General features: G+C 37.5%; 1 protein-coding gene across 2 annotated transcripts in view; it reads left to right on the forward strand.

Moving 5' to 3' along the window:
- Nucleotides 1-17,178, forward strand: part of LOC114495694 (cytohesin 1 interacting protein) — a 64,470-nt gene that overhangs the window by 28,263 nt on the left and 19,029 nt on the right. Inside the window, exons 1-3 of one of the 2 annotated variants that reach the window (XM_028511069.2) lie at nt 9,932-10,193; nt 16,753-16,802; nt 17,025-17,079. In XM_028511069.2, coding sequence (XP_028366870.1) covers nt 10,020-10,193; nt 16,753-16,802; nt 17,025-17,079 — 279 coding nt within the window. In that variant the 5' untranslated portion in view covers nt 9,932-10,019. Of the gene's footprint in view, nt 1-9,931; nt 10,194-16,752; nt 16,803-17,024; nt 17,080-17,178 lie in introns of those variants that run through there. The other variant, XM_028511070.2, reaches the window with a different exon arrangement.

Genomic DNA, 17,178 nt, shown 5'->3' on the forward strand with positions numbered 1-17,178 from the left:
GACCAGTTGCCTGCTATTGATGTGTTGAGGGTCAGACCTGGGGCTTGGAAGATGTAGGTGGTCAGGGAAAGAAGGAGATAGATGTTCGATGTTCTAGAAGCAGAAGTAACAAAATGTGAGGCCCAATCAAATAGAAAAATAGCAGCCTGAGACAAAAGAGACTGGAAGCTGTGCTCTGCTGGGCAGGACTGGCTGGGAGAGTTTATTTAATGTGTGTACATCTTGGGGCACTGGGGGGCTGTTTTGGGAGATGAGGGCCCTAACTGCATTTCTTCACATCTTATGTATGTCTTTGCACTTTGATTTCTGAAGTTAGGATGCTTCTTACCACCTATGCGTACATTTAATGTGGAAGTTTTTGTTGAAAAGCAGTAGTTAGTAAATTAGTGGTGCATACTGCAATTGATGGCACCTTGTCTTCAAATAACAGAAGTATAAAATGTATATTATTATTGTATTAGTTTTTCTTTTCAAACTACAAATTATTCTATACTCATTGCAATTAAGCCAAACAATCCAGTAAACATAAATTACATTTAAATATTAAAACCACAACAAATATCATTCATCCAATAGCTACATTGCCCAAAGTAAAGCATCACAGGGAGAATAAATCATCTGCCAGAGCTTTGGGCAGATTATGAATGTATTCATCAAATGCTTACTGAGCAGCTTTTATGAGAAATTCAGTCTTTTAAGTGCTAGAGGGATACAAAAATAAATGACAAAAGGATTCTATCTTGGAGTGGGAGTGTGAGAGGTGAGCTCATAATTTACTCAGGAGGAAAAGACAGGTACATATGATTTTAACAAGGCAAATTGTGATTCATCATGAGAGAGAACCCCAAGAGGTATTTTGGATGCTCTGGGGAGGTGATGCTTATATCTGCTTGGAGATATTGGGCAAGGCTTCATTAATGATGTAGCATTTAAGATGGGCTTGGCACAATGAGCAGCTGGAGGGCAAACTATGACTACTAAGAATAATGATTACCGGCAGCATTTATTGAGCAATTACTATGTGTTGAGTACAGTTATGTTTTACTTGGTGATGATATTGGTGGTGTATAGTATAATTGGTCCCATTTCATAACTGAAGACTGTGAAGCACAGATTAATTCACTTGATCAGAGACCTAAGAACTTGAGCTGAACCAGTTTGCTTTACTCCCTTCACAAGCATTATTTATATAAGGGGAAACACACAGGAATATGCAGCTGTAAAAGGAGGCTGGACAGACGTCAGGGGAGGTGCTACAAACCATGTGAAGGAGTCTGAAATTTATTCTGTAACTGAAATGATGGCATTCTCTGGATTTGTAGCACTATGGCACCACCTTTTTGGTGTGCATAATGTCATTGGATTATAATGGCCTTTAGAAATATGGTACCAGGGGAGTGTAGTTTGTGTGTCAAATCACAGCATTCTACAGTGATCTTTTAGAACCCTTAAATTTTTATAATACTTTACATTTTTAAAGATTTTTTCATTTTCTATGTAATTTATTTGATCCTCACAATGATGTGGCATTTCTCCCTGCATTGGGTACTTGGAGAAATGCACCCCAAGTTGGCACTGACTTTGCCAAAGCCCCAGGGCTGGTAGGTGGTAGAGCGAGGGAAGGAAACAACAGCTGGAGCCTACCTAGACCATTGCTCCTCTCTTTACTCAATGCTCTGTGTCTTTCACTGGTTTTATCTCAACCCCTCTTTACAACTGGAGGTGTAAATGGATGTGCACATGGTAATGGAGAGGTTTGCTCAACACTGGAAATCAGTACTTCTAAGTAGAATTTTTGCCTGACAAGAGCAGTGGACCCTTCTCTGACTGACACTGGCAGGACCACATGGTCAAGTGCTTGCCTGGGGTGGTAGTAGCTTCTGTATTTTTCCATTATTGAAGAGGGAGCAGTCCTAACTGGCTTCCTCTGGAAACTACTGAAATTGCCATCCGGAATTGATGGCAATTTTCCCAGGCTTCTGTTTTGGGAGCTAGGCCAGCTGTTAAACTCTTAAGTTAAATCATTCATTACACAGCTCTTTTACTCTAGCTCCTCCCCTGGTCTCAGTTTATTAGGAAAATACAATGTTCACAATGTTTGACTAAATAGAAAGTATCACTGATTCTGAATTCAGCACAATTCTTTGTCATATATTTGTACATAAAATTTCAATACTTGTTATTTCAGACCTTCCACTGTGTTTTGAGTAAATATCTAGACGAAAGAGGTGTTGAATAAGCACCTGCTCTTTTGCAAAAAGATTTTATTGTATTTATTCCATTACCATTTAACTTCTTTATATCCCTTTCACCCTGCAATCACCATACTGTTGTCCATGTTCATTCATCCTTTTTTCCTTTTTGCTCAATCTCTCCACCCCCTAATCCAGCCACCAATAGCGGTCAGCCTGCTCTCTATGAGTCTGTCTCTATTTTGTTTATTAGTTCAGTTTGTTCATTCGATTCCACATATGAGTGAAATCATGTGGTATTTGTCTTTCTCTGACTGGATTATTTCATTTAGTGTTCTTCAGATCCATCCATGCTATCACAAAGGGTAAATTTTTCTTCCTTTTTTATGACTGAGTAGTATTCCACTCTATAAATGTCACATAGTTTTTCCATCCACTCATCTACTGATGGGCATTTGGGCTGCTTCCATATCTTGGAGACTGTAAATAATGCTACAATAAACATAGGGGTGCTTATGTTCTTTCTAATTAGTGTTTTGGGTTTCTCTGGATATATTTCTAGAAGTGGGATTGCTAGGTTAAAAGGCAAATCCATTTTTAATTTTTGAGGTACCTCCATACTGCTTTCTACAGGGGTTTCAATAGTCTGCATTCCCACCAACAGTACAAAAGTGTCCCCTTTTCTCCATGTCCTCACCAGTTTGTTATTGATGAGAGCCATTCTGACCAGTATGAGATGATATCTCATTGTGGTGAACAAAGTTGGAGGAATCATGCCATTTGACATCAAACTATACTATAAGGCCATAGTAATCAAAATAGCATAGTACTGGCATAAAACAGACACATAATGGAACAGAATAGAGAACCAAGAAAAAAAACCCACATCTTTATAATCAAATAATATTTGATAGAGGGAGCAAATACATATAATAGACTAAAGATAGTTCATTTAATAAATGGTGTTGGGAAAATTGGACAGATATGTGCAGACAAATGAAAGTAGACCACCTTTATACACCATGCACAGGAATAAATTCAAAATAGATCAAAGACTTAAATGTTAGACCTGAAGCCATAAAAATCTTAGAAGAAAACATAGACAGCAAATTCTTGGACATTGTTCATAGCAATTTTTTATCAGATATATCTCCTCAGGCAAGGGAAATGAAGAAATTAACAAATAGGACTACATCAAACTAAAAATATTTTGCCCATTAAAGGAGACCACCAACAAAATAAAAAGACAACCCATAATGGGTGGACATATTCACCAATACATTGGACAAGGAGTTAATATCCAAAATTTATAATAAACTAACAAAATTCAACACCAACCCCCCCCCAAACAATCCAATTAAAACAATGGGCAAAGGGCCTGAATACACACTTCTCCGAAGAGAACATACAGATGGCCAATAGACATATGAAAAGATACTCAACATCACTAATCATCAGACAAATGCAAATTAAAATCACCTATTCTTGAGATTGACAGCACATTCCAAATTTATCAGTGCCTCTAAATGGAAAGAAGAATGGATATTGTGTGATTTTTGTAGGGATGATGTGACAAATTACCACAAATTTAATATTTTAAAAACAACAGAATTTTTTTCCTCTCATAGTTCTAGAGTTTAGAAGTCTGAAATTGTGGTATCAGCAGGGCCATGCTCCCTCTGAGACTCTGGGTAGAATCCTTCCTTGCTTCTCCCAAGCTTCTTGGGGTGATCACTGACCCTTGGTGTTTCTTGGTTTTTGCCTGCAAAGCTTCCAATCCCAAATCTGCCTCTGTCATCACCCTGTGTTATTCCTGTGTATCTGTCTTCAACATGGCACTTTCCTCTTCTTATAAGGATGCCAGTCATAATATTGGATTAGGGCCCACAACAAGACCTCACCTTGATTACATCTGCAAAGAGCCTATTTAAGTAAGGTCAGACTCATAGGTACCAAGGTTTATGACTTCAGTAAATTTGGGGGGAGTTATAATTCAAACCTTAACAAATAGAAACCAATAATGGGCACTATTCCTTTTATTATGGTTAACTATCTACAGATTGTATTACTTTACCTAGATTGGAAACTTTTTAGGGGTATGAGGAAGGTCAGTATGATCTGGATGTGGTATGGCATGAAGTCAAAGGATCTACTAGAACATTCAGGACCTCAAACAACAGGCTAAGTAAGGAGTTTAGATTTTATTCGAAGACCAGGGAAAAATCACCTGGATCTCAGGTGGGTGTTTTGTTGTTCCAGTTATTTACACAGAATTCCAGCCCCAAACAAGTTTCTTGCTTTTTAAGAAGTAACTTTGTGAAGTTCTGAAGCCCTTCCAATTCTGTGGGGTGGCACTGCCCAGACACATTGAGCAACTTAAGCAAAAGCTGACCACCGAGGGTGACGCAGGGTGTTAGCTAAGGGAAGTGGAGGGAGCACTGACTGTCACTTGTTTACCTTAAATTTGATAGAAGACTTACATGTTGAAATGGAACTCGGTGTACAGGGTGGGGAGAGTAAAGGCAATAAATGACTAATGAGAAAGAATGAAGCTGTTAAGAACTGCCTTTTTAGAAACAGTGGATTTCAATAGGACAAATTAATGCCCTTGATTTCTGTAAAAATTAGTGGCCCATAATTGTTTTACTCCCCTTTATTATACTATTTTGTGGAGACTTCAGCAGTCTTTTCAGAGGAGAAATTTTACTTGGTTGGAAGAAAATCATGAGGAAATATGAAATAATTACCTAAAAGAATGAAAAAAAATCCCATTAAGAAGAATCAGTGGGTATAAACAAACACCAAATACACAGTGGGTAGATGAATAATTCTCATCAGTAAGCATAAACAGAAGTATGAAGACCTATAACGTCATAAGATGTTATTATCAACAAATGTGATTGGCTTTTAAAAATTCTTTGTGAATTATTGGTATTTTTAAAGTTGACCAAATAATACATGAATGTGTGCTTATTGTAAAGGTTCAAACCATATATAACATAATTTTTGAAAGTCTCCCTTTACACTCCTCCCCTTCTACAACTCCTCCAGAAGTAACCACTATTAAAAGGTTGATATATATATACATATATATCTGTGAGGTCTTTTTTTATGTGTACACGTGTTAGTGTGCATATATATGTGATCTTTCTTTAAGAAGAAAACATAAATGGGATCATGTTATGCACATTGTTCTTCTACCTTTTCCCCTACTCTGTTTTAAAGTTCTTTATGCATTAACTGTTTATTTTAGATTTTCCAATGGGTGCAGAGTACATTAAATTAAATTATTATAGCTTTAGCCACATCTGAATTGATATACATTTAAAACTTCCATTTTTCACAATTACAGAGAGTGCCACAGGAACATTCTGTGCTGTTTTCTGCCCATGTAGGAGTACATTTGGAGGGTAAATTCTTAAGAGTAGACTTCCTGGCATGCATGTTTTAAATTTCAGTCAAATTACCCTACTAATGAAGTTTAATTGATTTATATGTCTACAAAGTGCGAAGAGCCCATTTACTTCTAACTTTTCCACCACTGGAAATCACCAATTTTTATTTTTTGTTTATTTGGTGGACAAAAATCATTGTCTAACTTTTTAGTTGAAATTTTACTTTTCTTCTTACTAATATGTTTTGAATATCCTTTAACAAATGTATTGATTTGTATTTCTTTTAAATTATCTTTTCATAAATTTGCTCATTTAAAAACACTTTTATGTAAAGTATAATTTTAAGAACTCTTTATGTATGATAGCCTTTAATCAATTGTCACAAATAATTTCTTGCTCTCTTCTAGTTAACTTTAACCTATGTGCAAAGAGCGCTCACTGAGTGAAGTTTTTAATCTTTATTTTGCTAAGCACTTTTACATATTTATGTATTGTTAGAAGAACCATTCCTAACCTAATATTACTAAAATATTCTATATTTACTGCTGCTATCTTACATATTTAAAATTATTTTGACATCTATCTCTATAACAAAACAGTTCTCTTAGGATGCAAATGTACTTCAGTTCAGTTAAACACTTTTTACCTTTGTCTTAATAAATTCATAGAAAGAGATTGCTTTAAAATAGTTTTAGACATATTCAGAATTAGGGATCCTTTGTCTACTGATTACACTCATTACTTTGTGTTTATGCTTAAAGAGAATTTTTAATATTAGGATTTTTAGCCCTTCAAAAGAGAGCCGTGTCTGCTGAAATCAAGGGTCTTATTAGTGGTATGGTGCCTTCCTATAGAGGGACTAAGTAGGATACTGTTCTTTGTACAGTGTTTGTTAATTCAATTTTTATTTTGTAACTCAAGGAAACTATGTAGTATGAGGAAGAACATACTATAAAGCAATTAAAAGCAGAACTGCTGTGGCTGAAGTCAGGGCTCAAAATCTCAGAATCCTCCTCCCATGCCTTCTTCTTTGTCCTCCTCTTCCCTTCTTCTCCAGGTAACTCAAAGGATCTCCTTACAGTCTGAGGAGTGCAGTTTTAATATTACTGTGGACTGTCTTCTAAAGACTCAAACTTCTCTGCACCTATGGAGCACTTTGTATAGTCCATTGAGAAGTCCATTAACAAAGGTCCTTTTAAAAACCTATCCACATCCAGATCATCTCCAAGTGACAGACATACTACTGTACTTTATATCTTCAACATGGACCTTCTTAGAGATACCTCTTTCTTTTTTTTTTTAAAGATTTTATTTATTTATTTTTAGAGAGGGAAGGGAGGGAGAGAGAGAGAGAGAGAGAGAGAAACATCAATGTGCGGTTGCTGGGGGTTATGGCCTGCAACCCAGGCATGTGCCCTGGCTGGGAATCGAACCTGTGACACTTTGGTTCGCAGCCCACACTCAGTCCACTGAGCTATGCCAGCCTGGGCTTGAGATACTTCTTTCATATATCCTCCATGCTCAGGGTACTCTCTCTAAATCCAAAGTAGATTAAAAAGTACAATTTTTAAAAATAGATATCATTTATTTATTTTTAGAGAGAGGGGAGGGGAGAGAGAAAGAAAGGGAGAGAAATATCACTGTGTGGTTGCCTCTTGCACCCCCCTACTGGGGACCTGGCTTGCAACCCAGGAATTCCTGACCAGGAATTGAACCAGTGACCCTTTGGTTTGCAGGCTGGAACTCAATCCACTGAGCCACACCAGTCAAGGCCTAATTTTTAAAAATTCAGTTAATGAAGATTCTGTGTGATAAGTGAACCAAATGAAAGTATCAAGACATTTACTTTTACATTTAAAGAAGGTTTGAAATTATCTTACTAAGTAGATTCACAAAAAAGTCATCTAGATAATCTACTTAAGGCTTCCAATGAATTCAGTAGCTTAATCTCTTGGATGACATTGTAATGTATGCATAGCTTCATGATTTGACTGGATGGAACTATAATAGTTTAGAAAATTGTTTCCTGGTACTTGTGTTAACAACATAATGGATATGATGTATTATTAACCATTATTTATATTAGGTTTAAAGTTTTGTGTGCATGCCTGCTGTTTAAAATATGTGTGTCACAACTCTAAGCTAATATTTGGTTTGCATCCACTTTGGGATTTCTAATACAGGGACTCCATGGCTCCCCCACACCCCCTTTCCTGAGCTGGTTCTTTTCTTTTTTTTAAAATATTTTATTTATTTTTAGAGAGGGGAGGGAGATAGAGAGAGAGAGAGAGAGAGAAAGAGAGAGAAACATCAATGTGTGGTTGCTGGGGGTCATGGCCTGCAACCCAGGCATGTACCCTGACTGGGAATCGAACCTGCGACACTTTGGTTCGCAGCCCGCAGCGCTCAATCCACTGAGCTACACCAGCCAGGGCCTGAGCTGGTTATTTTCCAGAGCCAGTCCTGGTTGTAGGGTTTTAGTTTATTCTTTTCTGAAAGGTTACTCCTCTAGGGGGAATGCTCTGAGAATCCCAACAATCTACACTTCGTGGGGAAGATGGAAGCACCCATCCATCAGACCAGTCACTCAAACAAAGTGAGGAATAAGACAAAGCCGTTGTCACCATTAGTGGGCTCTCATACATGAGAGTAACCTTACCAAATTAAATTTACTTTATATAAAATCAAATATAAAATATTCAAATATTATCTGTATTACTTTAACCCATCTTCTACATCAGTCTGGGTAGCTAAATAAAGGCTTGCAAATAAAGGCAAAAAGCCAAAATAAACAGAATAAGCAAACCAAAGCCATAAAGTTCTATAAGATTCCAGGAAGCCAAATAAAGTCTTCTTATGCAAATAAAGAAAAATAACCTAAAATAAAATGGACAAAAAAACCCCGTCAACAACAATTAAAATCAGAAGGACACAGAGGAATCCTCCTTATTTTTTTGAGTAACCACTTCCTCCCCTGTCTACCCTAATGAATACATGAGTCAGGCTAATGGTAATCCAGGCTCTGACGATGCTTTGCAAGCACACCTTGGTAAACAATAGCAGATTTTAACATGCATTCTTGCCTTTAGACTACTTTGTGGTGAGTGAGAGCATCCTTGCTGTATGTACACACATTTGGTAATGGATAGGGAAGTTTATAGAGAGTTCAAGTCGTTTTCTTTAAAGTTTTTCCTTTTGAATTCTTATTACTTAAAACAGAACTCCATAATAATACCTCACTTTGTACCAAGTGATAAGTGTGGACTATTTTATCTAAAGAACATGTCAACTATAAAGCGTTGTTAACTCAGAAGATTTTACTATTTTTACATTTGGCAGGTTCTGCTTGAGCTGAGTTTACCTTGACTTCCATTTTCGTTCAAAGACTCTCTAACTCTTTTAAATTCTACTATTAACCCTCAAAATGATTTTGAAAATCATACTTTACTTTTTAGATGATCTGAAACTTCTTTTTGAATTTTGTTTTGGTGCTTCCTTCTACTTACATCGCTTGCTCCTCCCCTGAAAGCAGTGCTCTCAAAACTATATGTCCCCAACCCCAGCCAAGAAAAACACCTGGATCTTGAGTACTTCATGATAGTGCCTCTGGCCCATATGCACAGACAAGGACAACTGGCAACATTCTTGTGCCACTGTGGTTTGCCTGCTGCCTTCCTGCCCTCTCTGTCCCTCCCTGGGGACCACTTGCTGATGCTACAGCGAAGTCCACTGTAGACTATGGCCAACTCTGTGCCCTAAATGTGCTGGTCTTCTCCTCCCCTTGTTCCTTGTAAAGATGGTGGATAATTTTAGCCAGGACAAAGTAGTTAAAGGACAACCAGGAGAATGCTGAATGCTTACAGCCCAAGTGGCGCATATAATGCCTTTCAGATGAACATTAATGAGCTACAGTGTACTTTGGGGAAAAGTACATTACAAGGACTTCGTGAGAGAACATTATGATCAGACCCTGTAATTCTTGCTTATATTCACGAGAACTGAATGTTCGCACACCCTGGCTTTTACATTGCACTGCTCGTATTAAATAGGAAAATGGATGGGAAACAAATGGCAGAACTAGGGGAAGTTTTTCTTTCTTCCTTTAAAAAAAAAAGGGCAGATGGTGTTTTGAACACAACTTGCCATAGAACATGTACGCATAAGAGTTCTGGCTGTTTGAAGAGGGAAAAATAAGTTGATTCGTTTTTGATAGTGAAAAGTAGCTTTAGGTTCAAAGGGAAAGAAAAAATACTGCAAAAGGGGAGTGAACTGCAAGATAGGGTTTCTGTAACAAGTACCTCAAACCACAGAAGTCACATGGGCTCTTTCTGCTTTGCTACTTCTGATTACTTGTCAGAGGGTTTTACTTTTAGCTTCCCCCATCGTGCAAGGCCACTCAGCCATGTACCAGCTGGAGTGATCTTTATTCACAATGTCTTTGCAAAGGCTCATGCAACAGAGCAGCAATGGCAATCTGGTGGACTACTGCACTGGTCCGGCATATAGCTCTTACCCCACACTCACTGGCAACTTTTCCATGGATGATAACAGAAGGCTTCAAATGCTGGCTGACACTGTGGCTACTTTGCCTCGGGGACGAAAGCAGGTATGATTGCTATTTTGTAACTTTTAGAGTGTTCATGTTCTGATGAGAGCAGAGTGATATGTTTGTTGGACTTCATACTGAAACGTTACTTCAGAGGCTTCTAAGAGTAGGAGTGAGGAAGGAGGTGAGGAGCCCAGCCAATACTGGTGTACTAGCTTGAAAATTTAAGACCATAACAAAACTTTGTCATGGCAAAACTCAAAAGAAGATTGCTTTTCTCATTTGTGGAGGTGTTCAGATAAAACAAAAATGATTAAGCACATCAAACTTGAAGCCCAATTTGAGAATTCTTAATTTCCCCCCTGTGTGTGTCCCACTGATTCTTTCCCTGTTAGCCTCACTCCCAGTCACAGATAGTCATTTCAGTTCATCATCAAATGAGAGCACATTTTTTTGAGGACGAATTTTGTGGACTAGGTCATCTTCAGCTTTGAGGCACGGGCACAAGGCTTTTATTGGTTAAGTAAGTGCCAGATTGAACACCAGCTCAGTCACTTAATAATGGAGGGATCTTGAGCAAGTAACTGGCCTCTTTAAGATTCAGATTTCTTTTTTTCCACAGTGAAGATAATAATAGAACCACCCTATGGGGGTCTTTTGCTACTTAAGTGGGGAAACATACAGTGCTTAACACAGAGACTGAAATATAGTATATGCTCTATAATTATGTTATTATTTTTATTTTTATTGCAAAGTATTTCCCTAGTGAGAGAAACACATTTGGAAAAGTCAATGTCTAACTGAATTTGTGATTTTTTTTATTCTTTGACTTCCAGTTTCAAAAAAAATTAAAACCATAGCACCCTTTCAGTTATATAACCTACTATAATATCCCAAGTGCATATCTGAATTTAGATATAGCAGTTGTACAGAAAATGCTTGAATTATTGAAAAGCATAATATTTTGACCTTAAACGTCGCAAGTGCATCACATGCTCACTCACTTCAGCCTTCTAATTTCAGGATGAGAGAGCTGGAGCGGTGGCATCACTTTTCTCAGTGATGTCCATGGCTGGTTCCTTGGGGTTTTTCACACTGATGACAACAAGGACATCATTTGTCCTGCTTTCGATTATCAGTCTTTTCAATCCCAAAAATGCTTTTATGATATTAAGTTTAATTTAATGATGAGTGTGTCCATTGATTTACTACCTGTCTGGAAACAAAACAACTCTGGGAAGTACTGAAATCTTTATTCAGTTTTCAGATGAAGAATTGATGAAGTATAGGAGGTACAAAGATGAGAAGAATGTTTCCTGCCCTTACTGGGTTTACGGTGAAGTAGGCAGAGTGAATAGGTGCTGTGCAAAGTGAAAGTGTAAATGCGTGAATCCAACTATGTGCTTTTGAATATAGCCTTGAAGGAGAAATATTCCAGATATTGGATATTCCAGAGTGAGGGAATAATTAATGTTGAAGCACAGATCTTGGGACCTTTAAGGAATGTTTAGGTAATGGCACATTACTGGGTCAGGAGGACCCAGTGTCTGTGTGAGAGGTGAAGGGAGACCTCAGAGCTGGGCGGCTGCACAAAAACACATGGACACTCCCTGTAGGAAGCAGTGACTTGAGCAGCACAGGGAGCCACTGAATGTGTTTGAGCAGGAAAGGGATTTAGGAAACTTATTCTAGAAATGTGGTCTGTCCGTAAGTGGGTGGATACTAGTGGTAACAGAGCAACTTTTGCACTAGTTAGAGAAAGGGAAAATGCAGGGGATGGAGAGGAGGCACAAAGTCTTGAACACTGAAGGCAGTGAAGACAGAGGAGTGACATCTGGTCTTTAAGGCTGAGCGAAGCTAGCATGAACTGAAGAAAGACCATCGGGGGAGGTGGTTGGAAGAAGATAATGAATGACAGGGATTTAGGCATATGAAATGCACCCAAGTATGTGTGTCTGTTCATGTGGGTATAATATATATGCTTACACACATACACACACACATTCCAACACCAATTAATTTATTTGTCTGTTCTCATCTTTTCTAGGTCTTCTCTTCCCCCTTTTTCTGTTCTTTCCCATGGTAGATGCTTCCTAGTCAATAGCTTTTTCTTACAGCTAGTGGGGATTACTTAAAATAAAAGCAAAACAAAACTTCATGTACACAATACTTCTGATTCTATACAACTGTCATCAGTGAGACTTGGTGCAAGTCTATCTAAACATTTCACAGTTTTCCAAAAGGGTGTGCATTTCCTTGAACTGGTTTTTAGAGACTAATCACCCGTTTGGCACTGACTGAATTGCAGGCAATGAGATCTCTGTGAGGCCACAGGCAGGTGTCTCTCTGCCCATTGTTATTTTCATCCCTTTCAGGGTCGACATCAACAATTCATAGTTCTCAATATTGTTGGCTTTGGTTTCTGCAAAGCTGCATCTCGTTAGCCTGTAGTTTCAGATTAATCTTCAGAATCATTTGGGTGTTACACTCAGAATTGCTTAAAAATAGATTTCTGTGTGTGCATATTATCTTAGCACTTGTATTTGTAGGAGGTGACAGACAACCTAGTGCAGTTCCTATTTCTGAACATAGTCTTAGAAAAAATACCTGCAAAGGAAAACACTGTAGGAAGGAGACTGGAGAGCATAAGGATAGTCTGGAAATGTTGTGATGCCCCAGGATTAGGGTTGCTCTTCCAAACAGTTTTTACCAAATGCTGTCGTAAGGCCAGGGACCTGAAAGGGGAGAAGCTTAAATGTACATTAGTGCTATCATGCACTGAATCTCTTGGCCTGATTTTCTTTTGGTTATCAAATTACAGTTGATCCTTGAACAATGTGGGGTTTAGGGGTGCTAACACTTGAATATCAGCATATAAATTTTGACTCCCCCAAATCTTAAGTATTAATAGCCTACTATTGATGGGAAGCCTTAGTGAGACCATAAACAGTTGATGAACACATATGTGGATGTAAGTTATATGTGTAATATAGTGTACTCTTACAATAAAGTAAGCTAGAAAAAAGAAAGTATTAGGAAACTCATAAGAAAGAAAAAATGTTTATAGTATTTTTTTTTAAAAAATTCACATATAAGTGGACCTACACAGTTCAAACCCATCTTGTTCAACTGCATTACTAAACACAACTGCATTACTAAATTTCTGGAAGGGGAATTTTATTTCAAACTTCAGATACGAGATGTTGTGCTCAACTCCGTAATGCGAGTATTTATGGGATGGGCTCTGCCCTTGGAGCCTTCATATTATTTGTGGCTGCACACTCATCTGTTACCAAATGCCCAAGTGCCCCTAACTACGACAAGGTATTTTGCTCATTTAATGATAAATTCTTTTTGGTAGAAAACTGTTAATTTCACCACAAAAGAATTTGAAAACTATTTTCTAATCCATATTTTTGCACGCCGGGAGTCAAGCTCTGACAGTTCTTCCTGAAAAAGAGGTTTGCGAGCCCAAATGAGACTTCCCTGGGAAGCAGTGACCCTCTTTGGTTTGCTTAGGGGCAATTGCAAGTTAAGCAATTGAGTTCAGTGCCTTTATTTTGCTGTATCTTCAAATCAACTGTGCAGCCTTGCTAGCTTAAGAGTCCTGATGTAAAAGGAAAAAGAAAGAAAGCCGTATTCACAGAAGAACTGGGGAGAGTGAGGCAGGGGACTGGAAAGGGAGCAGAGCACAAGATATTGGAAGTGTAAATAAAAACAAAAAACCTCATCTATGAAGAAGTAACTACTCTCTCTCTCTCTTCCCCCAACACTTTCAGGAAATGAGTACACAGAGTGGGTACCAGGAAGTAACCATCTGTTTTACTTAACAGCAGGAGAACCTACAGTACTGACCTTTGAGCTCCTCTGAGCCTGGCAGACTGAGCTACAGGTCATCCCTCTTTCGCAAACTGACAGCTAAAACGTTTGGTCTTGGTTTCCCACTAAAAAAGGGCATTGTGAATCTCTGGATAGCAGGAACAATTACATCTTGAATATAAATGCCTGATTTTTAAGTCATCTGACTAAAACTGAAAGAAAAGGGGATCATAAACTCAACACAGGAATCTTTATATTAGTGTCTAGCAAGAGGTTAAAGAGCTCTGTGTACTGAGCAGTTGCAAGTGAATTGGCAAATTGCAAAACCTAGCTTTCTCATATTAGCTAATGTGTAATAAAAGACAGCTGTTGCCAGCATATGCTGTTCATTGCACACCAGTTCCTCATTCATGAGTTTTGGTGCCATCACTACAACCCTGAGAAAAAATGAGAAAAGATTCAGAAAGGCTGTTTGGGAGTAGAGACTCCACTAGTTAGATGCTAGAACAGGACTGCTTCTGTTAGGGAAAAGGCTTCAGGGAAGAGTTTTCCCAAAGTTTAAGACCTTTGATAAGACCTTAGACATACTCCTTTTCACTCAGGCAGATAGTCTGGTGTGTGAACAAGGTTGATCCCTGAGCACATTCCTTTCCACATCACCTCAGTGTGACAGCCCTGATCAAAAGCAAGTAGGCTTTGTGTCAAGATGTGGCACGTGTCAGGGAATTTGATGGAGACTAATTTATTTAAATAGTTTTTTATTTAATGGTTAGGTGCCTGAAACAGGCTCATTGCTTATCTGGAAGGGAAACTAATTTATAATTTGACTTAGTCCAATTTTTTGTGTGTCACTGATAACCCAAATTAGTCAGCCCATAGGAAGTGAGTGTCTGCTATGCCTCTCACATTGTGCTAGGCAAATATTTTCATTTTCACAAGTCAATTAGCTATATAGGAAAGGTAGCAGGAGAGAGGTGGGGAGATTCCTTCTCTATACCATGTTTCTACTTGTCTTGTGGATTTAAAAGATTTTAGATTTGATCTTTCTAAAATGATTTTTGTTTTAGAAGGCAGGTTGAGGGTGGACCAGCTGAACTCTTGAGGTTCCCATCAGTTCTATGACTAATCTGATGAATATTGATAACAAGAGTTATATTTTCCAATATAAACCTTAGCTATGGTTACAGGTAATTGGATATGACCTACCTAAGTACCTTACAATCTGAAATAAAAATAGAAGCCAAGGATATAAATAATGAAAAAATTAAGAAAATGAGAGTAACAATATAAAGGAAAGATTGAGAATGCTTGGGAATATCAAGTTTATTGCTGTGTTCCACCAGAAGTTGGCCTACTACCTAACTGAATGGTCTCCATTCTTTTTATTGACACTTCTCAGTACAAAATCAGGCTGAAATAAACAATATAAATTGTAGGTCTTCCACAGTCAGTCCTTATAAGTTAAAAACAAATAGTTTTTTGCAACTCTAGAGAATCTTTTTGGGTCTCAGCTTTCCTATCACAGTCTTTAGGATAATATAAATGATTTGAGGTTCAGAACTGAAAGAAAAGAAAATGTAATTAATTTGTATTATCTCAGTAGGAAGAGACCAGCTCTCTAGTACATTAACTTGACTGACCAAGAGCAAATTTTGAAAACTGACCCATTCCAGAAAATTTGTCAGAATGTAGGCATTTGGTACTGGGTAATTCAAATTCCTTATAGTGATGCAGGTTTCTCTCCTTACAAAAGCCTTAACAAGGATTTGTTTTGTGCATTACTCTCTTCTATGTGTTTTTCTTCTTCCAGTTTTCATCCTCTACTTATTTTATTTATATTCATCTAGACTTACTATGCAGTGATCTGCTGACATTTTATGTATTAAGTTGACAGTTAAACATCAGGGATCAGCTAGTAGCATAAGCTTATATTTGTGTCCCCTGGACTAGCACTTGAGAAAGGCTAATTCATATTTGTTAATTCCTAAACAAATAAATGAAATACACACAAAAACACACTTTAATCATTTAGAAGAACACATAAAAACACAATGCAACCTTTTGTTAACTTTTACTCAACTTACAGTGGTTGATTATATTTTGGAATTTTATGTTTACATGATCTTTTTCCAAAACATGGAGCAAGGGTGATATTTTTTATGTTATTTATACCATTTGGAGGTTCCTTTCCTTTCTTGGCTAGAAACCTCACTGCACTCTTCCTACATTATCACAAAAATACATCATAAACAGAATTCAGGGTTTAAGTGTTTGGTTTTACTTGAGTTGTATTGCTTTATTGGTAAGTATTGCTATTCTTTAGAGATTTTTTTAACCTGCCTTAAAAAGTAACATGTTAAAGTAAGTCTTATAATAAACACAATTACTTCACCAGCATCTCCAAAAACTCTTAAGTATTTGGGTTTTATATGCCATTCCATGGGTGTTATTTTTCTTTGGATTTCAGTGTGATTATAAATTGCTATGGTTAATCCCTCAGAGGCTATTTTTAATACAGATTAGATATGAAGTTCTTTTGGGAAGCTTTGGAGTTTTGCCACATTACCTTAACTCTTGCCACAGTGTATTATTATCAGAGCCCCTTTTAATCTTTTAAACAGAATACTTGAACTTCCCTTTGCCAGCTCTCCTTTGCTATCACTAAAGAATGGGAACTACTGCCTTTACCTTCTTTGAGCTGGGCCAAAGGTGATAAAGAACAAAGTTCTTTGTGACTTAGAACATTCGCAGATGTGTTTTAAGGACCTTTTGATAACTGTGTGCTTGTTGTATTTTTCAGCTTGCTTTGTCGCGATCAAGTTCTTTAGGTGACTTTTCCTGGTCTCAAAGGTAAAGAGATTCATTTATTTTTTTGGTCTCTCACCAAGATATGTAGGAACACAGTTCTCCAGACTTACTGATAACACACACACACACAGAGTTACAGTACCACAATTTACATAAATGTCAGCTATTTTAAATTGTGACAGTTTTAAAAATAAGTATGTGACAAATGTGATACGTTGATCTCCATGCATAGTTTTTTATTACATTTTTCATTTTTTATTACAGAAAGCTTATTACTGTGGAAAAGCAGGATAATGGAACATTTGGATTTGAAATTCAGGTGGGCAGTTTTCAAACTTTCCAGACTTTTAATGAAGACAGCAGCACTAGTAGTATCGTGGTATTTGCAAAGAAAGAAGAAAATCAGTATCAGGGGATG

This window comes from Phyllostomus discolor, chromosome 4, assembly GCF_004126475.2.
Source record: "Phyllostomus discolor isolate MPI-MPIP mPhyDis1 chromosome 4, mPhyDis1.pri.v3, whole genome shotgun sequence".
NCBI classification, from domain to species: domain Eukaryota; kingdom Metazoa; phylum Chordata; class Mammalia; order Chiroptera; family Phyllostomidae; genus Phyllostomus; species Phyllostomus discolor.